The sequence below is a fragment of the Tinamus guttatus genome, unplaced genomic scaffold (genome assembly GCF_059628265.1).
Source record: "Tinamus guttatus ecotype Peru unplaced genomic scaffold, ASM5962826v1 Tinamus_guttatus_pri_ptg000080l, whole genome shotgun sequence".
Lineage (NCBI taxonomy): Eukaryota > Metazoa > Chordata > Aves > Tinamiformes > Tinamidae > Tinamus > Tinamus guttatus.
In genome coordinates this window covers 1838056-1865889 of record NW_028288614.1, presented here as the reverse complement: position 1 = coordinate 1865889, position 27834 = coordinate 1838056, and the positions used below count along the sequence as shown (strand labels likewise).

The window sequence follows — 27834 nt, the reverse complement described above, 5'->3', positions numbered from 1 at the left end:
TAATACTTATAAAGCTATATAACGTTATTTTTACACTGTTCTTAGAAAGCTAGCACCACAAACAATGAACTCCTTGGGGTCCGAGCTTCTCCCATAACTTAAACTTGGGAAAATGTTCTGCAAAATGTTTCTTTTATTCTTTTTTTTTTTTTTTGCATTTGTGTATGTATTTCATATGTGTGTGTGTTTCTCTATATAATATAAAAATGCACACACACACATGGAGTTTTTAACAGAAAGTCTTGCACTGCTCTTCCCCTGCACCCGCGTTGAGCCCTGTGCCCCTGGCTCTCCGTGTTCCTTCCTGTTTGTAGAATGAGCCTTTAATCACATAACCTAACTGGAAGATTTTTTTCAGTGTCTGCTAAAAGACAAATATTTTGCCTTTAGAAACCTTACCAAGAGCTGTCACCACTCAGTGAGGTGCCACCTCCCAAGCAAGCCTGACGCAGAGGGTGACGACTTCTTCAAATGCTTTTATGTTTCCTCCTCCTACAGGATCTGTCACTGTCTGCTCCAGCACCGTGACTTCAGTTTGTCATGTTACTCATATTAAAAGCAGCAGGATGGATTATTGCTTCATTCATGTTAAGACTGCAAACGTTTTCCACCTAAACTTTTACCCTTTTGCAAAATGGGATTTCAACAGCATTTGTGTTTTCTGCCTGCTGCAGAAAGATTTTTTTTTTCTGGCTAGAAAGATGCTTGCTTCTTTTTGAGGTGATATTTTTGAATTCTTTTTTAAATTTTATTTTCATACCACAGTTTGAAAAGGAAACATTAATTCTGGTAAACAAATGCAAATAGTTTTATTATAGTATTTTTAGTTTTATTGTATATATTATCTTGAAATCAAATCTTCTTGGAATTTTTCGTTTCACAAAAAGCTGGATCCCCTCCTTTTCCAGGAGGGTTCAACTAGCTAACCTGTAGTCTGTATTTACTTTACACTACGCAGCAATATTTCATTCTTTTCTACCTAGGTATAAAGACAGGAAACTTTGATTGCTGAGGATAATGTAATGTGAGAAAGCTGAAATTTGGATTTTATTTTGGAATTGCTTCAAGATCTGTGCACTGCTTAACGAGCAACTTATATGCATTCTAGGCAGATTGGACAATGGGTGGCAAATGTTTCATCAGCTGTCCCATGCTAGACCATGTCTTTCCAACAGTTTATGGAAGGGCTATAAAGTTTTATTAAATTCTGTCAAAGTGCTCAGTCAGAAAGATTAAGGGCATCAATTTTCGCTATTGGTTTGAGTTGGATTCAGGTCGGCAGAGTTGGTAACTACTGTACCTTAACACTAGTCACCCCTTATCCTCACCAGTCTAATTTCTAATACATTCTCATCCTTCCAGAAAGCCAGGGATGTCTTTGACATACTGCTCAGCATTCACAAAATGTTACCTTGTTTAGGCTGGAGATTCTGGCACTTGGCTGCAGTTCTAAATTCGTTCTCATTCCAAAACCAGATTTTCTATCTTAACGCTGGATGCTGCTTGGAGCTAGAGTGGCCATACAGAAGATCAGATAATGGGCAAGAAAGCGTTGACTTCAACCCTGAATGAAAAGATTTTTCCCAAATACGCTCACAAGTTCTTAAAGTTTTTCCTATGCTGTATGGTGTCTAAAAGGCAAAGAGCTGGGGAGAAGCTGAAGTGAAAGCGTATCTCTCTGTAGGTGGGTTGTAATAGCAAGTTTTAATCCCCAGTATTAGTAACAAAGCAAAACAAACCCCACTTGTCCTTACTAGGCTGCTGTGTGATTTGAGAGAGCTGCTTTTACTACTGTAACCGCAGGATTATCAGTAATGCCTGGTATGAAATGCTTCCATTCAGTCACTGGCTCCGGCTTGAAGCCTTGCCTGGGGTCACATTTCCAGCCCTGTTTGCCTGTCCCAGGGATGTGTTACACTATTCCCCTGGCTCTGCACCATGCTGGGGAGATGTTGCTGGCCTGGTGTTCTGCATATAAAGAATAAGGTGGAATGCCATGGTTCAAAGCCTATCTGAAGAAGTCTGTCGTGGGGATTGTTCGAGCTCCAAGAAGGTGTTTGATTAAAGTCTCCCCCGGAAGAAAGTTCTTTTTCACGTTCAGTATCTCAAAAATATCCATAAGGAAACTGGAGAAGCTAGAAGAAAACAACAGTTGATATTTTAAAAAACAACACATATCTTGGAAAATAAAGGATTAAAATAAAATGATCTGTGCCAACTAGTAACGATAAGGTTACTGCATTGACTTTGCATGTTCCAGATAATGGGAAATTGTTCTATATTTGCAAGTAAGAATTACTGCAGCTTAGAAACAGTTTGATGCAGCAAAATTCTCTGCTTTCAAATATGCGTAATAGTTCATTTGGCCATTAAAATTCTTTGAATTTCCTTGCAATTTTATTAGAAGTTTTCAGGACGTAAATTGAATGTTAAGTTTGTTTTATTGTGACTGTGTCCACGACGCTACAGGGCAGCACACACCCACGGAGACATTTTCTGGTGAAGGGTGCCAGTTGTCATCTGATGACTGATGAGTTGGTGTCTTGCTATGTCTTGCCAAGCAAACCTAGAACCCTATTTATAAAAGGTTCTTCTTCTTATAAATACAGTTCTTCCCCTAGAACTGTATGTAGGGGAAGAAGGGGATGCTGTTTTGGAGCAACCATGGTTTGTTGAGATATGTGTATGAGTGACTGGATACTCTCCTGTCATCCTACACCTGGTTGGGGAAGAGCTCCAATATCGTCTGTGTTTTTGTGAACCCCTCCATCGGATGCTTTGGTTTCAAAAGGCAGGATTGGAGCTCTTTAAGAGCAAGTGGAGGATGATACTGAGATTTGCAGTGCTGTGAAGTGCTGTATGATCCCATATGAAAAATTCTTTTTCTCTAGTTGGCATATGTTAAAGGTTGGTGTTGAATGAGAACCAAGCAACAATTTTCTGGAGAGGCGATAGTGGAAATGATTCTTGAGAATGGTCAGCACTAAGGGGTTTTCAGTTTTTGTGATGCACTTTTTTTTTTTTTTGGTTCTTGGAGTGTTTATCCCTGCCTTAACAATATGGACTTTTGAATTGTGAAGATTCCTGTAGATTGCTTTTAGTTTGAGAGCATGGCTCACCAGGAACAATACCATGTCCTGAAGACAAGTCCATCATTAAGATAAAAGAGATGTACTAAACCAAAAAGTTTTGAGGACGTTTTTGTCACCCTAGCTTCGCAAAAGAGATGCTATTTTTAAAAAGTGTTGTGGACTTGATATTATAGATGTTTTTCTTTATGTTTTTTAGCATGCTCTCAGTACTTCTTTTTTTGGTGATGATGAGGATTAGAAATATTTTTTTTCTAAAGGAAGTCTAAAACTGTCACCAGCTTGCTGTCCTGCCCAGATAGGATAATGAGTGAACAACCAAAGAACTTCCTGATAAAATCATAAGAATTGATGTCACTTCCACCTCAAGATAAACTAAGACAAAACAGAGTAGACTTGACTGTGTCAGTACAGTGCGGGGGGTGGTTCTTGAATGTGACAATGTTGATTTCACATCCCAGAATTTGAGGATGAAGAAAAGAATGGAAGCTGTCTTTAACTCACTTTAATAAAAGCCTGCTTTGTATTTGCTTGGAGTGAACACTTGTAAGCTCGTAGCTCATATCTCAATTAATAAAGAGCATTTGATACACAGAAATATGCTTTAAAGGGCGAATGATAACTTCGAATGATAGTATCTTTCTCATCTCAGTTTCTTAACTGTTATGCTCTGTGGTTTGTCAGGAGCTGATTGGTGATTTGCAGGAGCTTCATGCAGTCATCTAAAAGAGATTTTTTAATGCTTCCTAGGAGACAGTCGAAGAACTTTGTAACCTGTACACTGGCTGTTTCCTTTGGTATAGACAGTAGTTCCCTCTCTGACACAAAAGGTTACTGGAGACTTGTCACCTAAAAAGCAAGAGGGTCATCTTTGCACACAGAAAAGTGTGCTGAAATCAGTTCATATTTTGGATTATGGCAACATGAATCAATGGGTAAATAAATGCCAGTGTTTTCAAAATGATAATGAATATAGTGCTAGTTTGGCACATTTAAAGGGAAAAAAAAACATTAATTCTCTCCAAGCAGTCACTTTTGCTTTTTGAAGACCCTTCTGTCATCCCCGATCATGTCCATGCCTAACTCAGTATCTTCTCTCTTCACAGTGACCAGTGCTAGATGTTTCAGATCTTCTGCTTTGCTTATCACCATTGTCACCATGGTGCTTGTCACCATCGAAGTATTCAAGCTCTTCAATATCTTGAGATTGAACGAACTCTAGTTATTCTGAGATTTCTAATGGAAAAGAGAGGATGGAGTTGTTCCAAAAAGTGATCTGCAGTAATTGTAGGGATTGAAACTTTCTCTATTCTGAACTGGTAACATGCAAGGCATGCCATAGGATGACTGCTCTGGCAGAATAATTGAATATTCACAGGAGACAGAGGAGCCTTGACTACACATTGGTTGTATTTCTCAGTCTCCCTAATTGGCCAGCCTTAGGGGAGAATCCTAATGCACTGGTGTGGCAGCACGGAAAGCTTGGTTTAACAATTTGTCTTATAGTCTATTTTTTGTTTGTAGCTTGCTTTTCCTGGTGGCCACCTTTTTGCTCTTCTTTGGAGGAAGAATTGCTGATCTGACTTCAGAATCAAGTGAATAGCACTGTGCAGAGCACATGCACTACTAACTGGGAAGAAGATACACTCTCGTATTTTATTTACTTATTTTATATCCAGAGCACTTCCTTGAACAAGTGATATACAGACACTAGAATAAACGATGCTGTTCCTTGATCTGCTGCAGGCCTGTCACTTACTGTAATTATTGGGGCCGCATCTCAGTCTTTGTCTTAAAAGTAAATGTTGCCCTGGGGACTTGGAAATTAATATGTTGATCTGAGTGAATAGCTATTTGGCATGCACCTTGAGGCAGTGCAACAATATAATTGTTAAATGAGAAGCACAGCCTGAAATTTAGACAAAAAGAGAACTCAGCCCTCATCCCTGAAGCTTAAATGTTGAAGGTAAATTTTCTATTTGTTGGTTATCTCTAAGAACAACTACTATAGTTGTTCTAGGCACCTTGACAGGCACTCTTGGACACTATTCTTTCAAACCACTCCTAAGTAAGGTTTGAGTGTTAGTATGGATGAAGAACTGTAAATGAATATTCTCTAAAACTGTGTGCATTACCAGAAGGGTCCTGGAGGACAGGCTGAACTTGAACTTGAGTCAGCAGTGCACTCTGGGGTAATGAAGGGTGACTGTGTACGGAGCTGTGTTAGCAAGAGCAACCAGCAGGCCACAGGATGCCTTACTTCCCATTTCTTGGCATTTATGTGGCTGCTTCTGGAATATTCCAATTTTGGTCCCTCTGTATGTTACAAGCTTGTTAAGAAACTGTAGGGAGTCCCTTTGGTGGATGAGTAGGGTTAGGATACTGGAATTGTGTTGCTTAATGAGAGGCTGGGGGAGCTGGTGTCTTGGTCATCGTGGAGACTTGGTCATCTTGGAGAATAAATAGGGTTTTCTACAAGCTTGAGTGTGGCAGAGTCAGGAATTGCTGCTCTGGCAACCTGACTGCTGTCAGGTTAGCTAGGAGGTGACACCAGTCTTTTGGGGGTCTTTTTCTTGAAAACTTTCAATAATGGAGGCTACACACCCTTCCTGGGCAACCTGCTCTACCATGAACCTGCTTCTGCTCCTTTGTGTCCTCCCAGCAAAAAGGTTTTTTTCCTTATACTCATTCTGATCCTCTCATGCTTCAACTTAAGTTATTTATCATTCTCCCGTGACACACCACAGTGAAGAACCTGACTCCATTTCCTCAGTAACCTCCCTGCAGGCCGGGCAGGCTGCTCATAGCTTCTCCCAAAGCTGCCTTTTCTCCAGGCTGAACAAGCCAATCTGCCCCAGCCGCTTCTCACAGGGTGAATGCTCCAGTCCCCCCTATTGTGGCCCTCTGCTGAACCTGTTCCAGTTTACGGATGTCTCTCTTGTACCGTGGGGCCCTGAACTGGATTCAGTATCTAGATGCAGTCTATATGAGTCTGGCTCAGCTGCATTTCCTGTATACTTGACGGATATGCCAATGTAAGTAAGTGATATGACTGGAATAGGTTAGGAACATCTGAATATTGGTTCTTGTAAGGATGCAACATGGCTGAAAGCCAGATCAGGCAGCCTCCCCCTGTCTCTTTCGCTTTCCCCTCCACCTTTTTCTTTGTGTGTGAGATGGCTGTAAAATCTACTCCTTTCATTGTGAGTCGTGTGTTTGCTTTGCTGCACTAAATATTAACTTCCTGTCACTAATGGTGTTTCTTGTCATGTTTCTGGCAGGTTACATATCACAAGTGTTAAAGAATTACACTGACCATGCCTGCGATGGAGAATACGTTTCCCTAAGATGTCCTCACAGAACCACCATCAGTATCCAGTCTTCTTTTTATGGGCGATTTGTACCAAGTCATCAGATGTGTCCCTCTCGCTATCCCCACTCCTATGCAGCTTTGATTAAAGAAGATGTGGCCTGTTCAGTTGGCACTTCCCTTCAGGTATTGCATGTTAAACTGGATTTGTTCATTCTGGATTTCATGCAGCAACTCGATGCTGCAGCAACCTGCGCTAGCACTGCTCACCTGACGCAGCTTAGTGCATGATTCATCTTGGTAGTGTAGGCAGGGATGAATTAGATTTTTTTCTGGTGCATTTCTTAATTTTGCTACAGCTCAGGAATGTGATCGAAACAGAATTGCACTGCAAGACCAAATTATGTCCAAAAGTATTATGACTGAATTTGAACTGTGTTAGAAGATTTTTTTTAAGCCCTCCTTCCCAAAGGAGATATTTTTCAACACATTCAGAAGTTGCTGTTGGGCTGTTTTTAGTTCAGAAATCTTTTTTTTTTTTTTTTCCTGGGCTTTTACTTTAGTAACTTGAAACCCAAAGAGAATCATTGGCTTTAGTTTTTCTCCTTACTCAGTTGGCTCTTAGGCCACTGTAAGTGATCATACATCACTTAAGCTTGTAATCTCCCAAGCATCAGTAGTTAATCATCTCTGTCCATTTATGTAGAATATGACTGCATGTATCACCCTGAGAGCACATGTGACTTCAACAAATTAAAGGATTGTTTAGAAGGTGTGTGTGTTACTCGGTGTCAAGAGGAACAACTGAAATTAGAAACATGAATTGGCTGATGTTGTTGAGATGAATGAAGCCTGCTCCCAGATGTAAAACTAAGCGCAAGTCCTTCCAAGTGCAGGATTTAGGACTCTGAAAACTTCTGGGCAAAGATCTCAACTTTTCTTAATTACCCGGTGTGTTTATGGCTGTGAATCAATAATAACTCCTAATAAAATTTATAGCAGAACTAGGCTAATGAACCTATGGGGCTAGTGAAATATTTCTTTTCTAATTTGGCTGAAGGCCAGCGTTTCCCACATCACTTATAACTCTTGCATTCAGAACTTTAGAGGAATTTGCAGGGTTTTTTTTTTTTTTTAATTGATTTGAATGCTTTGGCTTCAAAATGTCATTGGTAAATTCTTAAGAAATTGCACAGGATTGGTGTTTACTTGTATGTACCCTTAAGATGATAGAGTTGCAGTTGCTCTTATAATACTTCCATTGCACATCAACCGAATGAATTATAATGTGGGAGGACATGGTCCTTATCAGTGGGAGGTTTTCCCTGGGATGATAATAAAAGCTCGTAATACAACGGACAAGAGACAGGCGTGCTGTTTAGGAGGGGGGAATAGGGACTGGGAATTTTGGAGGTCAATCTTCCTTTCTTTTATTTACTGCCAAATTAACTTGAAACATTTAATTAGCTGGCATGATTGATAGCTGTGTGAGGAGTCTCACCCCTTGCAGGTGAGTGGTCTGCTTATGGCATCTGGAACAGCTTGAGAACCGTGAATATGCAATCTTTGGCTTTTCTTGCCAAGGTTTTATGTGCAGGAGGGATTTAAAAGAAATCCTTAGCTACTTAGCTTAGCTCCTTTTGTCCTCGGAGCTAACTGTTACCCCTTGGCTTTGCCTTCGGCACTTGCAGTGCTTCTCATTACAGCTCTCCTGTATGAATGGTGTGCTTTATAGGCAGCCTTATAGCAATAAATTTTCTACATGGCTAAGACCAGAACATTCCTATTTGTGCTTTTTGTGGGTGCAGCCCTGCTAGGGAGGTAGGTGACATGTTCTACTCTGCTGCAAATTTCTTATGGGACCTCAGGCAAATTCCTGAGTCTCTGTGGGGTTGATCCATGATACCTCTTTGGTGCCCCTAAATCTGGGTTTGATTCCTCCGTGTGCAGTGCCTGGCCTCAGCAGGGTGAACCTGAATGCCAAAGCTGGATCTCTTGGCTCCTCTATTAATCTTGTAGGGGGTGAGGCCGCTCCAGAGGGTAAGCCAGGAACTCCACAAGCTCAATGGCAAACTGCCTGGAGCGAGCCCGTAGGAAATGTGTGCGTGTAGGAAAATGGGGAAGATGTAGACGGGAAAATGGTGTGTGCTTTTGTGGTTTTTAGAGTCAGTTGTGTGGCCACTATAGACAGAACTATTGTGTGTGTGTTCTGATTTGCAGTGACATAAAAAGTCAGCTAAACCAAACATTTTGCAATTAAATATATAAAACCACCGCATCTAATCAAGCCCAGACTGCAGAAAATTTATTGCCTTTCTGTAGAGTGGAATGGAGGGAATGTAAGTGGCAGTTATTAAAACTATTTCATGCAAACATTACCTGAGTAATAGTTAATTCTTGTTTAAAGGCTTTTTCCCCTTTAAATGTCCAATCCGGACATTGTTTCCATGTTAAAAAGACAAAAGTGAGGGCTAGAGACACTGACACAACTACTGTTCACTACCATTCCAGCCTTAGTAGATCAAGTGCCAGGATCTCTAGAGGTCCCTTCCAACCTCAGCCATTCTGGGATTCTGGGATCCCTTCCTCTAGTTACTTGCTTTGGCCAAAAATAAGATGCAAACCACTTGGAACACCATGGCAGAGACACTAAGGCAGTGACCCCAAGCTACGCATTTTCATAGAATCATTAAAGTTGGAAGGGACCTGTAGAGATCATCTAATCCAACCCCCTTGCACACGCAGGATCACCTGGAGCATGTGGCACAGGGTGGCATCCAAGCGGATTTGGAATATCCCCAGAGAAGGAGATTCCACAACCTCTCTTGGCAACAGTTTCAGTGCTGATGATAATAAAATTATTAGAGAACTGAAAGCTGAACCATATTCAGTTAGATGTCTAAGCACAACCTTCCTCAGTTTCACAATATGGAATGCTGAATTTGCTCTCAAGAGACCCATGCAATGCAAACTGTCCCATGTTGGTCCAGGAACAGCAGCTGTCAGAACCAAAATCTATTTATCTTTCACTGTAAAGGTGCAGAACTACTTTATCATGATCCTGTGCCTGAGCTATGACTTGTGAATGGTGTATGTGGGTTGTAGTTCCCACATACCTGGATCCATTTGGAGCAGTTGGGCAGGTGCAATTGGTCTGGATGAGAAAACCTAATAATTTATAGATCTTGATGTGTTTTGGTAGATGTGTGCATTGTGCTTTTACAGCTGAGGTTTTCCTCTGCTCTCTAATGCAATCTTACATAGATGGAGATGGTCAAGCTCACTTTTGATTTTCAGACTGTTTGATATGGGAGTGTGGAGAGGAAACGGGGTGGATCTGGGGACACCTGCAGAGACCTTTTACTCCAAGGAGTTCTGCTATGAATCATCCTCATTTTCTCTAGCCTCTCACTTAATGCTGTGCTTCTCCAACCTGCCATCTCATATCACTCGTGGGGAAATAAGGAAGCTGATAAATTGTATAGAACAGCAGTGTATGTTTGTTCAGCGGAATATATAAACGTTGAAGTAGAAGAAAAAGGAGAAATACGGGAGGGAGCAAAGTGCATTGCCTAAAAGCAGTAAGTGCCTAATGATAACTGCCTAATGATAAGTGCATCTCTTTAGTAAGAACTCTAGTCACTTTGACCAGGCTCACAGGTCACAGCTTGTGTCTTCCAAGGGGTAATAGGTGCAAGTTGAAACAGGAAGTTCCGTCTCCATATGAGGAAGAACTTCTTTCCTGAGGGTGCCAGAGCCCTGGCACAGGCTGCCCAGAGAGGCTGTGGAGTCTCCTTCTCTGGAGATCTTCCAAACCCGCCTGGATGCCACCCTGTGCCACGTGCTCTAGGTGTCCCTGCTGGAGCAGGGGGGTTGGACTAGACGATCTCTAGAGGTCCCTTCCAACCTCAACCATTCTGGGATTCTGGGATTCCAAAATATGTGGAGGCCCATGTAGAAAACTGTGCGGCTGGAGAACAGATTTGGAGTGATGTGTTTATAAAGGGTTGTGAAGTCTTGTTCATAGTCTGGGATTCTTGATGTCACTTTGTTTTCAGCAATAAGTGACTTGAAGAATGTTTAATGGTTTCCAAAAAACTAGGTTATACTTTGCAGCAGATTATATGCAATATCCTCATTTTTAGTAAATTGACAGAAAAGTAGAATCAAAACTTACCTAAAAGAAAAATTAATAACCCGGAGAGGCATTTATCTGTTGTGTTTGTGCTTCCAGATATTTATCAGATAAATTATAGAATAACTTCAGAAATGTGTCTACTGAAATCAGCAGGAAACTGCACCTTGGAGGGCAGAGTTTCCCAAGGGGAGGTGTTGTATTTCCTTAGGAGCTGCCCTGGAGCAGGGTCAGGCATCTTCTTAGGAAGAGCAGCCAGGCCGGGCACGGAGTGTAGGTGCAGTCTGTCGCCTCAGTGTCTTTCAGCGCTCTCCGGGACAACCAGCTGTGGGTGACAAGAATCACTGGTGCTGCTGACATGGTATTTCCTTTGGTCCTTTAAGCAATGTACCCGAAACCTTTGCTGCCACCGGCGCCTGCTGTCACTCTCACAGCATGTGATGCAATTGTACAAAAGGGAGCGGATTCCTGGCATACTAACCCTGGGAATCCCCAGCCCTTTCCCTCCTCCTTTCTATTTACATCTGTCAGGATGGTTTCCATGACAGAAAGCAAAGAGAAGATGACCTCTCTGGAGGTGGGAAGATCAGACAAGCTCTGCTTGCATCCCTTCCAAAGTTGATTACAAAATGATGAGACTGGAAGCTGAGCTTGTGTGTTATTGCTTCGAAAGATGGTGTTATGTTCCCCCAAACATTCTGGATTAATAATGTGGGTGCATGAAATGGAGAGTACAAGATAGTGATTCAACTACAGCAGCTTTCCTGGTAGGCCAAGGACAGTAACCATGGGCCATGTCCTGTACCGGAGGGTGTTGTACAGTCTCACAAAGGACCCTGAACAATGTAAAACAAGATGATGGTCAAAGGGAGAGAGGTGGGAAAAAGAAGGATAATTTTCACTAGACACATGGTCATTAGTACATCTGGCAGGAGATCCCAGCACCCCAAGTGCCTGATCTGGGTTTCCTGGACTGCATTCATTATATTGAAAGTTTGGAGGTTTCTAGGGCTTAGAGACAGTCTGAGTAGGGAAGGCTCAGTCATAGAAATGTCAGTGAGTTAAAGAGCTGTTTGGACGATGCTTAGTCACACAACACTAAAATTGCTCTGCAGACTGGCGAGCAGTGATGTCAGGCTCCAGAAGAGGTTATTGTAATGCCACAATTGCCCTTAAAAATCGCAGAAATGGTGCAGTTTCATTCAAGAATCTCAACCAATCTGACAAGCTGGTTATTTGTAAGCAGAAAAACTGCTTGATGCAGAGGTCACAGATCATCTCTGAATTGCCATATCCTTGCAGTCCTTGGCTTGGCGGCAGCAGCTCGTGGTTCTGTGCTGCGGGAGCAGAGATGCTGGAGGCAGAGGTGGCTGGTGCAGCCCGTCTGCCCGACGCGGCAGGGCTGCTCCCCATGGTGTAAGCCTCTTAATGCTTTGTTTACTCTGGATTTAAACCCCCCAAGTCATGGGGCTTCCATCATTGCCACTGAGACCCTGCTTGACAGTGTAATGGTTTGCTCTCAGTGATTTTTTCCCAGTCTGTGCTTTCAGCTTTCCCTTTCTTTAATCCCATGACTTTTGGTTCTGCTCCCTTTTGTATTCTTCAGCTCAGACCTCCTTTCCCTTTGAAGCTGACCCTGCATACAGATTCAATTCCCCACTATTAGGAAATGTAGGTAGTAGTTAATTAGTTGATATTTGTAAAGCACTTTCCTTACTGGGTCCTTCTTTCTTCTGAGTGTATCCCTTGCTTTTGCTTCCTTGTGGATCCCTGTCTCCGGGCTCTCCTGAGGCCCTGCCAGAGGAGCTCTGCTGAATCCTGTTCTAACAAACCCAACCCAGTGCTAAATATGCCAAATGTTGTTTCTTTTGTTTTTCCACCTGCTTATAGGAAAATCGTGTTACTCCATGGACTTCAGTACTTTCCATGAATGAATGGGAAGGATTATGTGATTTTTATAATAATTATGGAAAGGACCTACAAATAGGTTTGCAATGTAAAAGCACCAAATTTAAAAAGTGTGTTTAAAAATAATACAAATACTTAGGGTTATATAAAACAGTATCAAAATCCAAATAAACCATGACATGAAGTGACTGCAAGTTCTTTGTGGCTCTGCAGGGAGAATTAATTATTGTCATTGCAAAATTCCTGGAGAGGCACCAATGTAAGTACTGTTGTAACTGCACTGTAATAGTTACACCAGGACTGAATTTGAGCTAAAAGCTCTCAGTTTTATTTTTTTAAATGATGGGTACCTCCTTGTGTAAAATTCTTAGTAAAAATCTCTGTCCCTCATCACTTGGCTGCACACATCTCTGACCCAGCCATGCAGCTTGCTCTCTGAATTACCCTCTGCAGCAGCATACAGTTTGGACAACCATTTAGTGGGGTTTCTCTGTGTAATTTCATGCCTGACTGGTGTGCCCTAGAGCCATCCTTGTGCTCCTTTGATGATGGAGGCCATACAGAGAGCAGCCCTGAAGGTAAATCCCAGCTCTCCTTGAGTTTTGCCATAGGCTTCTATGGGTTTAGAGTCTCACCCTAAGTGTGTTAACTCCATGAACCACTGCAAGGGGCTAAGAAATGTGATAAGTTTAATTGCCTTGGGTGTTAAGTTCAATTGTGGTTTATTTTAAGTGTTCAGGGGAAGAGCTCCTTGAAAAGTGATTTGAAGAGACAGGAGAAAAAAATGAGTGTGCCCTTGGGAATGGCTGAGGGCAGCCTTCTTGCAGAGCTCCCATCTAGTTGCAGATTTAAATGTTATTATTTAATGAGCACAAGCAATTACTTAGCTAGCGAACATAACTAAGTGAGCGCAAGAAATGTGTTTCATCTGCAGTGTCCACTAGAAAGACATGGTTTTGAGCTTGAGGCTGCCCTTGCTTTAAAACCCGGGTCACTGCGGTGAGATTAATCCAGGACATAAATCACAGGGGTTAGATTAGTGTTTGTTTTACTTGAATTCTCATTTCTTTCACTCTTATCTCCTCTAAATCTCGCAGCTTCTCCACTCAGTCATGAATTGGAGAATGGAATGGGTTTAAACAGCCGCAACTTCCCTCCTGAGCACTGGCTGTCAGCCCTCAGGCTTGATTTACCATTGGAACGCAATTATAAAATGGCACAATGCAATTAATGTGTCTTCCCCCTCCTTTTGTGCCAGACAGGAATTCCTCCTTCACCTTCTGCTGGAGTGATATTTATAATATAACCTAATCCAATGTAACTTCATTTTGAATTAGTCAGGGGTCCACCAGACGATGCTTGCATAAGCAGGTGGTTGCATATCCCAGTTGGGAAAATTGTGCATGTCCAGAACTATTTCTCTGGAAATTCAGATTGCTCATGGACTTTTCTTATGAGGTGGTGTTTTTCTACCTTTGCAGCAGACAATATAGGCAACCCACCCCCCCCAAAACAAACAAGCAAAAAAATCCCAAGCCAAACTCCGAATGATTTTGTCAGCTCTTAAATATGACTGTGGAGAGCTGAGTCTCATCTTGCTCTGTGTCCTCTGTGGAGCTGCTGTGTTGTGTGGTGTTTAAGAGGCTGGTGCTATATAGCACACATGGAAGAAAGTGATAGGGAAGATATTTTCTGTGTATGCCAGGCTGGGAGAAAGTTTTAGGCACCAACCTATTCAAATTAACCTTAGAGCTGACATAACTAACAGTGGATTTTGCTAACAAGGACATGGTGCCCAACCATTGCTAATTTTCTTTACATTTTTGTCCTGATGTATTTAACTAAGCATTCAAAATAATTTTTTATTTTACTTTATTTATTATGTACAAGACTTGGTTCAAGCAATCTGCAGGAAGCAAGAGATTTTGCAGGTGATTTTTGAAAACATTTTCAGCAAAATTGTTGCCATTTGTGGGGGAATGAGTGGAGACACATTAAGCTCTGTAAATGAAAAAGAAATATTGATTTCTCCTTCCCCATGAAATAACTTTTAAGAGTTATGGCTATTATTAAATTATAATGAAACTGTAGTTAAACATTAAAACCAATCAATAAAAGGCATAGTCAACATTAAGAACATTTCCCATTTTCTACGGTTTCACAGAGGTGCAGGTAATTTTTGCAGGCTTTTCCCCAAGGCTCTGTGTTACTTGGTGTCCCACAGAAAGGAAACCCAGGAGATTTTGTTGCTGAGGAAAGCACAGAGTAAGCAATAGCTGCCAAAAGTTAGAGCAGAACAAGACGAAGTCGCAGTGTGTGAAGGCTGCCTGTGGTCATCGTTCTCCGAGGCTGGTAGGTGGTTGCCTTCGCTCCTGGTGTTGCACCTGAGGACAGATGAAGAAGTCCTGCTTAAGGCACCCAAGCTGGGGCTGTCAAGGAGGCTTTTTGCTGACCTAATTCAGCTGCTGTTGAAATCCGTGGTGGTTTTCCTGCTGGTTTTAATAACACCGGTTAGGCAATGCCCAAAGGCTTTTGCAAAGTCCTGTCCTCATGATATGAACACATTTGCTGACCAAAACCTTTGGCCTGCTGCCTTTGGGAGGACAAATTCCCAGTGGGGAATTTCTTCTTCCCTTTACTTTATGGTCTTAGCACTGCTTACGTGTGTGCACAGTTGTGGCTGTCTGGTAGCAGCAAATCCTTTCAGGTACACAGTCATTGGGAGATTTCTTGCCATATGCGAAGCTCCTAGGAGTTGTCCCAGTTGTTCTTTGCACTATATGAGATCAAAAAAACTTTATGGGGAGAGACCTTAGTTAAAGTCCTTTGCAACTCACTGGATTTTGCATTCAACTAAATGGCACATATTGAGTGGACAGTCAACCCTGAGGAGCCTAAATGAAAGAATATGGTTTCTCTGTGTATTTAAACCTCATAACTGAGGGGGCTAGTGGCTCCTCACAATGCTCCCAGGTACGTCCTTCAGTATTCGCCCTTCAGCCTTTCCATCCATAGGTCCTGCATTCTGAACTGAGATGCCTGCACTTTATTAGCTTTGTGACTGAAAAATAACAGCATATGTTTTCTGTTCACTAGAAAAAGCCTGAATTGCCTTGGTTTACACTTTAAAATAAAAGTCAGGCTTGAGGCAGGCACAAATCCTTGCGTGTGTCAGCCCAAAAGGTGAACGCTGTAGGAAGTTATGAGCAACCACAAATGCAGTTTGGGATGGCAAGAAAAGCTGGAACAGCTGTTGCTCCTGTTATTCTGTGTGTGACATTCAGAGTTATAATGCTAGAGATAATACACGGTATGTTTGGGGAGGATGTAAAAACAGATGGAGATTCACTGAGGTAGAGAGAAAATCTATTTGGATCATGGTGCAGAGAAGGAAGGGCCTTCTTGCTAATGGCACAGGAATAAAATTATGGGAAAGTATGAAAGTGGGAAAAGGGAACAGACAAAAGGGGCCAGGGAGTCCAGGATAATTTTTGAGGGAGGATTTTCCAACGCCTCCTTGCAAGTGAAAATTAATTGTTCTGGGAATGGCATTTGCAGCTCGGTGTAGCAGGGGCTTAGCAAGGCCCATGAATTACCTCGCTCTGGGGTCTCAAAATGATCTGACAGGTTCACGTGCGTCAGGCAAACATTATGGTAATCTCAGTGCTCTAGGGGCTCTACAGGAGTACATAGAAACCACCTAAGCTGTCCAGCTGATCTTAAAAATTAATTATGGCCCTGCTTAATAATATTCCCTCCCCCCCATTTTTGCTTTAGAGGATCATTGGGCTAAAAAAAAACTAATTAATCTTTCTTAATGAAGCTGTTTGCTAGCAGGAGACAGCCTGTTTTGCCCCCGTGGATTCTGGGATGGAGCTTTTATGAGCACTGAGAATGGGGAAGTGGGAAGCGACTGCTGGAGAAAAAGCAGTACAAAATGGGGATAATTCCCCCAAACCCGACCACTCTGGCTGTGTAAAAGTATTTCCACCACAGTTACTAATTATTAGAGCACCAGCAATTGCCAAAGCTTGTATAGGCAAGACAAGAGCTCTGTTAAAGCACATGATTGAAATCACGTTTCCCTGGAGGAATCCAAAGCCATCATGGCAGGGTTTGGGCCCCTGGTTTTAACTGCATGGTCTAAGCTGTATCCTCTAAGCTGGGCTGCTCCGGCAGCGGCCATGCTTAAACCGTATGGCAGACACTACGGGACGCTAAACTCTTCTCTTTTCCTGTTTCTCCTGTATAGAAGATGCTGGACGAGTGCCAGGACCGACGGAGCTGCCGGTTCCTCGTCAACAGCCGGCTCTTCGGCGCTGATCCGTGCCCGGGGACGGGCAAATACCTCATCGTGTGGTACAAGTGCAGGCCAAGTGAGTATCTCCCCACCGAGTCCATTGCCTTTTTTCTGCTTAGTCCTTGGCAGCCCGGCCTCCCGGGATGTTTTGGTTCCCTCCCGCGTTTATTTGCAGCCTGGCACAACCCCTGGGTAGGCAACGCTTCCCCTTGCCCTGTTGGGCTAGTGGGACTCGTACTCTCTTGGCCTGCCCTGTGGCAGGACCGAGGCAGCGTCGTGACAGCGGTAATGTCACAACAGCAGTGGTGTCGTGACGCCTCGTGCAAAATCGCGGGGAAGAAATTAAAAAAACAAAAGGGTTGAAATGAGGAAGAGAGACGATCTGATTTCAGAGGAGATTTTGAAACAAAAGCTGAGGCGCTCAGGCCCTGCACTGTGCAGCAGGAGTCACTTTGCCCCAGCGTGCAGAGACCTGTGCTAATGCAACGAAGGGATCTGGTGAGGAATTCGAGTGAGAAATAGGTAATGAAGCACCTGCATTTATTGTGCGGTTTTGGTGAGTGACTGGAACATCCCTTGTTAGGCAAGAAGTTTGTTTCTATGAAACAGAAGTGATTAGCAGGGTGTCCTGACAAGTCTTCATCACCTTATAGGTTTTGTATCACAGCTCAGAGCAATCTGGCTGCAGGAGCCTGTGCTGAACTTCTGAAGGTAGCTCAGGATCCCATTGTGCAAAAATATTTATGGCTTGGCATTCTCTGCTAGTTGCAGATACACAAAGAAAGGAGTCTGTGTGTGTGCTCCGTGATTTTCCTGAAAGAGAGTGGAAAAACTTCCTTAAAAACCTTTCTCGAAGACATTTTTCAAGCAGCTATAGTTCTGCAGGGTGAAACAGGGTAATCTGCCACAAGTTATTGTTTCTTAGCCACTGGACAAAGTTTTAATCACTGGATTCATAACATGGTTATAAATCTGTGAGCATTAGCATTGCATAGAGATACCAGGACTTTCAAACTTCTCTTTATGATTCCAGACTTTAAGTTTGAGTTTCAGAAAAAAAATTTAAAGCTTGTGTGTGTTGATCTGTAACTGTGCCCATTCACTCTGCTGTAGGGTCGTTAGTGGGAGCTCCGGTAAGACTGAGCCACAGAATATGAAATAGAGGGCAATAATAAATTTTGTTGGACTCTTCTGCGCAGGGGGTTACTTGTGAGCTCTGAATGAATCTAAGTCCTGTGAAGTGTTGATCGTCCCCAGAAAGCCTGAGCCCACATCCACCTAACCAATGAGTACAGGAGTCACTGCTGAAGCTTGCTGCCTGGCACAGGCTTTGATTGATAACTTTATCAAAAGATGAGTGCAGCTCTTGGGTACTGCTTCCGAGCCTGGATTTGTCCTCCTTGGTGACAGACAGAGGTGCTTTAAAAAGAAGTCATTTAAAGTCTAAATTGTTGTCAGAGCTACTGAAGCAGGTGCCTTGCCTATGTGCCAAAGGCAGTGGAATGAACCCGAGTTTGTTTGCCTGCAGGTATGAGATACCCTGATACCCTTTGGGAAGTGGTCTGCGAGCTTGGACAGGGCATCTCTAATTTTTGTTATGGATGTCCAAGCTCTCCCGCTTTAAGAGTCCTCCTGGAGCCTTGGAAATCCACTGAATAATGCAGCTCACTAAAAAGAAAGCTTTTCCTTGAAATAAAGCGAAATTGAAGTTAGTGGCATCTATTTGTATTTTTACTGATGAATAACTAAATAGTGCAGTGTTTCCCTGCGGCCACTGTCACTGCAGTTACGTGTCTCTGACACTATGTTGTGTTTGAAATCTAGTGGTTTCAATGCACACTGGCTGTAAGGGGGGTCACTTGCAAGGCAGAGTGCTCTTTTTTTTTGATTTCTCACTGGCAGAATTTCAAGGAGATGGAGGAAAGCAAACCAGGCTGAAAATGAAAGCCCTGGATATCCCAAACAGTGGGGCTGCGGGAGATGTGAACAGTCTCTGCTGCACAAAATGCTGAGGGCCCTGTGACTTTCTCTGCCAGAAGCTGGGAAGACTTGAGCAGTGTTTTGAAGTGTTGAGGTTCGTGTCCTCTAGAAATTCAAAGGAATACTTTAGAGAAGTGCCTGCTCGACTAGAAGTGGTGAGAAGTTCACTGGCCTGAGTGTCTCTGGGAAGTGTTGTGCTAAACATGATTCCTCTCGGTCCAAAGGCTGCATCTGGGGTCTTGCAGACACTTGTCCGCACACAGGGGACTCTGGTAAGTGCATGGGACTGCTTTTAAATGGCAGATGTTTAGTAGCTCTTTGTGCATTCTCTGTGCTTGTAAATGCACAAATATACCATGCATATGTGGGTGTACTTCTAATGTTCAGGTGCAGGGTGTTTAATTAATAAAAATGCTCTTTTTATATATATATATCTTTACTTGGGGTAAGTGAGACTTCACTGCTGCTGTGTAGCTTAGGGGGCAAGGTTCTTCAAAATATATATGTATTATATATATATATGGACTTGGCTTCTATTTTCCCTCCTCACTGCTCACAGGCCTTGGTTACTATATGCCCCAACCTTTGGGGAGATGCGCAAGTGTCTCAGCAGAGCGCACAGCACAGCTACAACTTGTGCCTCTGAAACTCAGAGCAGTGAACAGTGCTAGTGGAGCAGTGAAACCCAAAGGCTAAATCTGTGCTGAAAGCACCAGGGAACCTCGGTGGATAGTGGAGCTCCATCACCCCTATGATAAAATGGGTAGCAAAGTCCCTGGCTCTGCTGTGGATCAGGCCAACTAGCACGGCCCCAAACATCTTCTGAACCTGGTTTGGCGTTTATCACCAGACAGGGATGGGTTCCAGTAGGTAATTTGGATGTGACCACCCTGTTTTGGGGGTTAAGAAGATTTGTTTGTACAGATGTGGGCCGTTCCAATCCACTTGGGCATAATGATGTCAAGAGAAAGGGTACATTTAATTTTTCAGGGCAAATGTAGCCTGACATCAGCATCCAAATGCACTGAAACCTGTGATCCGGCCCTGAATATGCAGAGAATTTCAATCTGCAGGGTACCTTTCAAGATTATTTAAAAATTGCACACAAACCCAATTATTTCTCAGGTAACATGCTGATTCAGTTTAGACCCATTAAGTATAATTACCGGGCAGGCTGCAGGAACATATAATTAGAGGGAATTGACATACTATTTAATCGGTCTAACATGAATTCCCTCTAACTGAAATCCGGATTCACTAATACTATTCAAACAATTCAGGGTTTGTTCATCCTCTTTGCTTCAGAGTCAAAGGAAAAAAAACAAAGAACATGTGGGATCGTGTGCTGTTGTAAGCTAGGAAATATTTGCTCCGTGTGCCAGACTTTCTGGAAGGGCTGCGTGGTCTAATCCTAGCTGGGAGCAGGATCTTGGGGCCTGCTGAAGTCGTGTTGGCTTCCCTTTTTTGCACCCCAATGATGCCCTCTCAGCTGCTTTTACTGAAGCTGGTTGCTCTTATGGCTGTTTCCCAAGCAGAGCTGGATCTACCCCTGCACAACATCCATTTGCAGGTTTATCTTTAGATTTCCGAAGTGTTGCTGCCGCTGGATAAAACGGGAATAGAAAGGTTTGCCTGTCCCTGCCATCGGCCTCAGGGTTAGTTGAGTTGCCCAAGTGGCCGTTCACTGGCAGTGCTGTTAGGAAAGGGAAAGGCCTCACGCCTGCCTCGGTGACTTGCTCCGTGAGTGCTCCATGGAGTCCTTTTCCATCGCCTTGAATGTTTTATTTCATGTGTGGGGCAGCTGGACATGGTGATCGGAGGCTGGTGGGTATGAGGCACCTGTGTATTAAACCTCCCAGCAATGGCAAGTCCAAACTTAGCCCCTGAGCCTTCCATTCACAAGCCTCAAAGCCTTTGAAGTTTCCGAAAACCAGGATTTTGACCTAGGCTCCAACTGCAGCTCAAATCCCTCTGTGACAACAGTATAAAACTATGTTTGTGAAAGGCACATCAAGGCCCTGAGATGCATCTGGGAAGGAAAGGAGCCTTTGCTGGTGATGGGTGAAGTGCCAATAGTTTGTATGGGGGTAGGAGGAAGAAAGCGGGTGGGAAGAAGGTCATTTTGTTTCAGTTTGGGACCTGTAGCTTTGATTTATAGGAAGGCTTTTGTGCTGAAAACAGACCTGGACAAAAGTTTTGAGTGGAGCAAGCAGTTATTCTCTGCATAGATTTAGTTCTAATCTAAAAGATCCATTTAATTCTTGTTAAATGTCAGCAATTCTGTTCAAGCATGGGAATTCCTGTGCTGATGACCTTGCCAAAATCTTACTCAGGTAACTATTTTTTCTTAAAAACGCTAGGCAATTTTAATTGGAAGACATTAGAATTTTGAAATCAATTAGGGATTAATTTTAATTAAATTTTCCTCTGATAAAAATGTCATTTTAGGGCTGCCATGCTGTTTCATTTCCAAAGGGGCTGCCTTTTGGTGGGAGTTGTGATTTTTATAAGTAAGTGGTAACTTCAAAACCTTATAAACAGCGGAACGTCATTACTCGCAGCAAAGTTTTATGGGCTATCAAAGAACTGCAAGAATTCAGCCTCTGCATGGGAGATTCATGGCCTTTGAGTTTCAAGCTGCCTTACACCTCTTGAGGAGCTCGCTGCGTCTGCTCTGTTGCATTCGAATCAGATTATCTGGAATTTTTTTTGGAAGGACCACCTAGGCTTGCAGTGAGTGTATCTTGTTCATCTAATTTCCCTTCAGCCTCTTCTCACAATATTGAACCTTACGTGAGCTTTGCCACTGGCTTCGCTGGGCTGAGGGTGATACATTTTCTGCTTAATTCTGCGAGCACAGAGCATTGCCTGGAAAGCCTTGTCTCATTGCACACACTTGCAAGGTTTCCTCTCTGGGAAGAATTTGTGCCATTCTGTGAGAAAGAGCAGAGGGCTACGGAAAGAACGTTTCTTTTTTTTTGCAATGATAAAAATCCCAGGCAAAAGCAAAGAAGAGGCCTAAATGTCTTCTCAGTCCCTTTACCACTGGTGATTGATTTTCGTGCTGGAATAGATTGGTGATTCAGGAGCTATCAACCCTTTCAGAAAAGCATGAATCTCCGCCGCAGGACAGGTTTATTGGTGGCAGGAGAAGTTCACGGCATTGTTGGCCGCGTTGCTGCGCGCTGGGACGGGCTCTCGAAGGCCGCGCGGGGCAGCGGGGGCTGCTCACGTGGCGCGTCCTCCCGGCCGAGCCACTGGGGCAGCAAAATGGGGCTTTTGCCTCCTGCATTCATGAGCCCACTCTTGCTTATCTGCATTATTTCAAAACTCTTTTGGCAAAGCAGGGAGGGGAAATTTATAAGGGCAATAAAACTCCAGGCAGCGAATGCTGCAGTGATAAAAAGGTGCAAATAAAGGAGCGTTATAAATAACGGAGGATAGATCCATCAGCATGTGATTTAGGTCAGGGAAAACCTTAATGCTCACGGTTAATATTTTTTTAAGCCGTTGATGCACAGAGATTGTCAGGCGTTGTCAAATAGCCCTATCTCTGTAACACACTAATCACTTGGCTGTCAGGAAGAGGATTAAGAGGAACGTGTGATTTCACTGTCAGTGAATGCAGAGATTAGTGTCAGTCCCTGTCCCTCAGTACGTCTGCAAAGGGGGAGGATTGAAGGCAACTGCTGCTGACCCAGGAGACTTAAAATACAATAAAATAATATATATAGTAATAAAAAGATCCTAATTCTCTTTCCAAACTCATCAGTCAGCCCTGATTGATATAAAAAGAATGAGGAGCTAGTGAGGAGCAGGATCTTTCCCATAGATAGGGATGGAAACATCGTCTTTGCTGGATCAGGCCTCCAGAATCCAAATGTGAATGAACTTGAAGACAAATTTTTGTGGCTTCCCCTTCCATTCTGTCCCGAAATGTACGATTCACACAGCTGTGACTTTTATAGGTCTCCTCTGTCTATAGGCATTTAAGTATCTGTGGAGTTCCTAGGAAAGACCAATTTATACCAATAAATCCTACCGGCAGTCCTGTGTATGGAAGACCCATTTCATATAGAAAATACAGATCAGTTTTTCTCTTCAAATGAATATTTCCTGGTATAAATACAGGGAAGAGAAAATCTGAAAAATACTGCAGTAGATGAATGGTACTGAATTTCTTGCAATACAGCAAAGTCTTTCAGTACGTTTTTTGGTATCAGTCCTACATTTCATTTTTGCATGAAATATGTATTTTTTTAAATAGACATATTCTGATATTTCAAGTTTTTATCATATTTCTGGTACATACCTTCAAATACAAAAAGGCACCTGAGGTTGTCACCTAACCGTGTCTCCAGGAACCGGCACTTCTAGACATTATTGAATGTCATCATGAATTTGGGAGATCTGGTAGCAGTGTATTTCTTCCAGCTATATATTTTCTACTTAGACAAAGCCATGGAGGGAATGCTGTGTGTTTAATTACTTACAATACCAGAAAACTGTCTTTTAATCTTATAGGTTTATTTTTTTTTATTTTATGTTTTATGCTCCAGGCATAGGCACAGGTTATATATAAAAATATAAATAAGTTATCCTTCTGATATTCCGGTGTTAGAATGTTTACCACCATTATTTTAGCATTTGGAGAAGACAGTTTTAAAGATATAAAAGATTAAATTCTCCTTTTCAGGTATTATAATAATGACTTTAAGCAAGGCTATTCCAGATTTATACTAATACTGGAAGAGAAGAGCAAGTAGTTCTGTGAATGGTGGAATTAATGAAGCCTCTTTCTTTACAAAGGTTTTTTTTTTTTTTTTTCTTTTTTGCTGTACCTGACCCATATTTCCATTGCAATAACTAAGGTTATTGCTCACCATTCTTTCCCTGTTGCCTCCTGGCCTGTGGCTCGTCCAGAGTTGCATCTGTGCTAATTGGCCAGGCATTAAATCCATGCTGGTTGCCTGGAGGAACAGGGCTACCATAAAAACTGATTTTTCCCTGACTTTCCTTCAGCTTTGATGCTACTTTGATTCTGTTCTGTAACTAACTACTATTTTTTTCTGAACATTGCAGGAACTTACCTGTGTTGTCACCTCAATCACTCTGAAATTTAGCTAACAAGTTCTCAATTCATTTAAAGGGGGAATAAATAATGAGGCAGGGAGCGGACAGCAGAACAGCCACAAGTTGCACTTTTTTGAGAAAATCAGCTCAAATTCTCTAGTGGAAGAAGTAGGACCTGTGCTTGACTCCAAAGTGCTTTGTTTAACTAATCTCACTGTCTATCGTATATACTTCGAAACTCTTCTCTTTTTCCTCCTGAGATAACTTTCTACCCCTGTTTGCCTGAGAGGAAAGTCCAACTGGGTTCATCTGAGCTCTGCCTTGGAAATGAAACGTAGCAGTTAATTTGCAGCACTGCCAGGGCTTCCAAAACAGAATATGAAAAGACAACTGCTTCAGACGAGGGACGTGACAGTGGGGAAAGGCACCTTTTAAACTTTGCAAATTGGATGGATGCATCAGGAGTGTAATTTTAAAGGAATCTGACAAAGATGTTTACAAAGAACAATCTTCTTACTTGTCAAAACAATTTTCAGACCTCCAGAACTTAGCAGTTGTTGAGTTTTCAGGGTTCTTCTGAAGTTGGCAAACTGCCTGTTCGATGTAACTCTGGACTGTCATCTGAGCTGTGTCTTTCAAAGTTTCAGATTCCTTCTACATGAGCAAGCAGTGCAATCCTTGCCACTGAAGGCAAAGAACTTCAATTTTAAAAAACTTAAATTACAGCATCTTCAAAAGAAATTTCTCCAAGGGAAAGCTGATGCGAAATTATGTTAAAAGATATGTATTCCAAGGGGAAAGAGAAGACGTTAGACTCAGAAAAAAATGTTTATTTGGAATGAAAAGTAAATAAATAGCGGAACATGAGAATAGGAGTATGGGGAAAAGGTTTTAAAGGAGAGCAATGATTGGAAGATATTCTTTTAGTTCTACTTTCCTTCTTTGCAGAGGAGTGCACGATTTGGGGAAGGTATGTCCTTATCTCGTTTGATTCTGGGGCGATGAGCCTCTATATACCTACACTCAAAAAAAAAATCCTTTCAGAGTGAATACCACAGATCCTGGGAATCCTGGTAATTATGGGGGCTGATAAAAACACATATAAGCAGAAATGAAGGTCCAAAGTTTTCTGAAAGGGCACTAGATGAGTATCTCCAAGCTGAGCTGCTCAGGGACGGACCTGTTGCACAGGGACCTCTGCTCAAGGATACTGCTTGGGGGCATCTGTCCTAGTGTTCCTGTCTTGGAAACTTCGAGTTCCTCAAGACCTCAAGCTCACCCAGAAGAAGTACTGACAGATATCAACTATATTAATGGCTCACATGACCAACATGAACACTGGATCAGTTGCCCAGGGGTCTCCATCCTTTGAGATATTCAAAACCTGGCTAGACAAGACCTGGAGCAACGTACTCTAGTTGACTCTGCTCTAAGCAAGGGGTTGGACCAGATGGTCTGCAGAGGTCCCATCTGACCTCTACCATTGTGTGATGCTTGGAGTGATGTGGAGGACCACATTGTAGGAAAGGGTTTATGTTTACCTGGGTGACTCTTATTTTGGATTTCTGTTAAGCCTGGCAGAAAAAATTGCTGAGTGATGACTTTTGCAATGTAAATATCATCTGCCTAGACACGAGCTGAAACCAGCAAACTCTCATCACAAGTGAAATCATCTTTATTATTGGGTGATGGCCTCCAGTCTCTAAAAAAGCTTGTTGATTTTTTACTCAGAGGTTGCACTTGAGCCATTTGGTCCATTCTATCTCTCAAATATTTAACTTTGCAGCTAATCAGTACCTGATAGCTCTTGTTCTAGGAGGAATATACACTAGAAACCTATACTTTGTAACTGATATATACTGGGCCAGAAATGAGGGGATTTTTTTCCCCTGAAAATCTTTTTTTCTTTTCTATTACAGCTTATCTGATGGAAAGCTAAGTTCTTTTTTTTCTAATGTGAAAAAGTAAATTTATGGAAAAATACTTAACTGGAGCAAAAAGAATGTTGACACAGGCTCATGCTGTTTGGAGATGAAATGGTCATCTGTATTCTGGTCACCTATATTTCTTGTGTTGTTCTGGTATTGCAGGTTCACATTATTCTCCCAAATCTGGGAACTCTGCCTTGTTTGCATCTTGTAAGATATACCATGGGGAGGAGATTTTTGTTGCTAAGAAAGGGTGAAATCTTCCATTATGAGGTGGATGGCTGGCCAAGTGTCCAGATATTGGCATATATGTCTATATAAAGATCAGGTTTTCAATACAAATCTCCCTTTCCCTCAATATTATGACTATTTTTTTGACAATTTCTCCTGTCTGGTGGTGTTCAGGGTAGACCAATATTCATCTGGGAATGAAAGACTAACAGAAAGAAATGATTAGGCAAGCAGGGGTAAATAGAAACAGAAATCTCCTACATACTCTTGCTCTGGTGGAGTGTTTATTGATGGGATGGCTGGCCATAGTAAAAAGCTATGAATTTCAAGAGAGGAAATTCTTTTTTGTTGTTGTTTGTGGAACGTCTAACAAAGCTGGGATGAAGGAGAGTGAGGGAAAAACGGAGCTGAAGAGAAGCTGTTGCCTAGCAGGGAGAGCATTTGAGTTCTGAAGTGGGATCTTGGAAGAGTCTCATTAAGGTAGCAATCATAATCAGGGCAATGGTTTCTAGGAATCAATCCTGAGACTGTAAGGAAGTGGACAAGATCACCTCTGTTTCCTACAAAGTCTTGCTCTTTGCTCAGATCCCTGTTCCTCAGGTTTAAATCTTTCAGTTATTTCTTGAGAAAGGCAGGTTTCTCTTTCATATCTTTCCTGCTCTTTGAACTGGGAAATAGGGCTAACTAACTGTTGTGCATCAATTACACGAATCGTGTTTTGTAATTTGTAAAAATTCATAAAATTTTCAACCAGCTCTCTTGTATAGTATTTTTAGACAAAATGGATTTCTGGCATCACCGCCTCCTATCTCTTTGTTAGATGCAAAATCTTCTAGGAAGCTCTTTTCTCTAAGATCTTCCAGAGATTGAGCAACTGACATTTTATTTTGAGCTTCTCAGTTATGATCATTCAGAAAATTTTCATGGACCATATGCAAAAATGTCCTTAAAAGGCTGGATAAATGTATTTACTGCAGTTCAACAAATTAGTTTTCTTGTACCCATCCTGCAAGTACAATGGTTTGTGGTGCTCATTTTGCTATTCAAGAAAGCCAATTTTTCCATTAAAAGCATTTATAATTGTTTTCCCTCCACTATCCTAGCCATGCTACAATCATGTCATGTAACAACCTTTAAAATGTGCCTAGAAAAGCCTGCAGCTGTTCCCTCCTTGCTCTCTCTCTCTATTGAGTTATATTTAAGGCAGTGTCTCTGAAAACAGGCAGTAATAAAAGGGATATTATCCTCAGCAAATATCTTAATCATGGTAAATCTCTGTTGCCCTACAAATGACTGCACGGGGGATTACAGCTGAGTAAGCCATTTGCTGAATATCACTGCCACCTTTCCTAGGCCATTTAAGCATGTTTAATTTTTCAGGGTGAAACATGAAACCCACTAATACAAATGTTTGCATTTGGACTGAATTATATCCAGACTGTAACAGTTAGAGCAGTCTTAGGACCAGATTGTGACTGATCTGTAGGAGGCCAGTTCTTCTTGGGAGAATAAGAGAGAAAAATGCAGATTCATTCCCAGTTCCAGCTCACTTATGTCACTTACGCTGCCTTGGTCCTCTTCAATATTTATATAAGGGTATTACGGGTTGAAGTACCAGTAAATATATGGATGATGCTTAGCTCCATATTTTCTTTACATCAATCATAGTCCTTACCATTGCCCAATGCCTGGAAGCCATCAGTGCCTGGATGAAAGACAGCTGGCTTTAGTTCATCCTGGCTAAGATTGAGGTGGCAGTGCTATAAAGCAGAAAATACTTTCAGGGACTTGTGTCCTCTGTAACATCACTTTCCATATGTTTGTTTATCCAGATTTCTATCAAGTTGCCCAGAAACATTGAGAGCATCTGTTCTCCAGTG

The 27834-nt window shown here is 42.2% G+C and overlaps 1 protein-coding gene across 1 annotated transcript in view; it reads left to right on the top strand.

Annotated features, from left to right (window-relative positions):
* Positions 1 to 27834, top strand: part of EVA1A (eva-1 homolog A, regulator of programmed cell death) — a 186281-nt gene that overhangs the window by 41591 nt on the left and 116856 nt on the right. Inside the window, exons 2-3 of the mRNA XM_088520115.1 lie at positions 6371 to 6585; positions 16695 to 16818. Of these exons, the coding sequence (XP_088376241.1) occupies positions 6371 to 6585; positions 16695 to 16818 (339 nt within the window). The remainder of the gene's footprint in view (positions 1 to 6370; positions 6586 to 16694; positions 16819 to 27834) is intronic.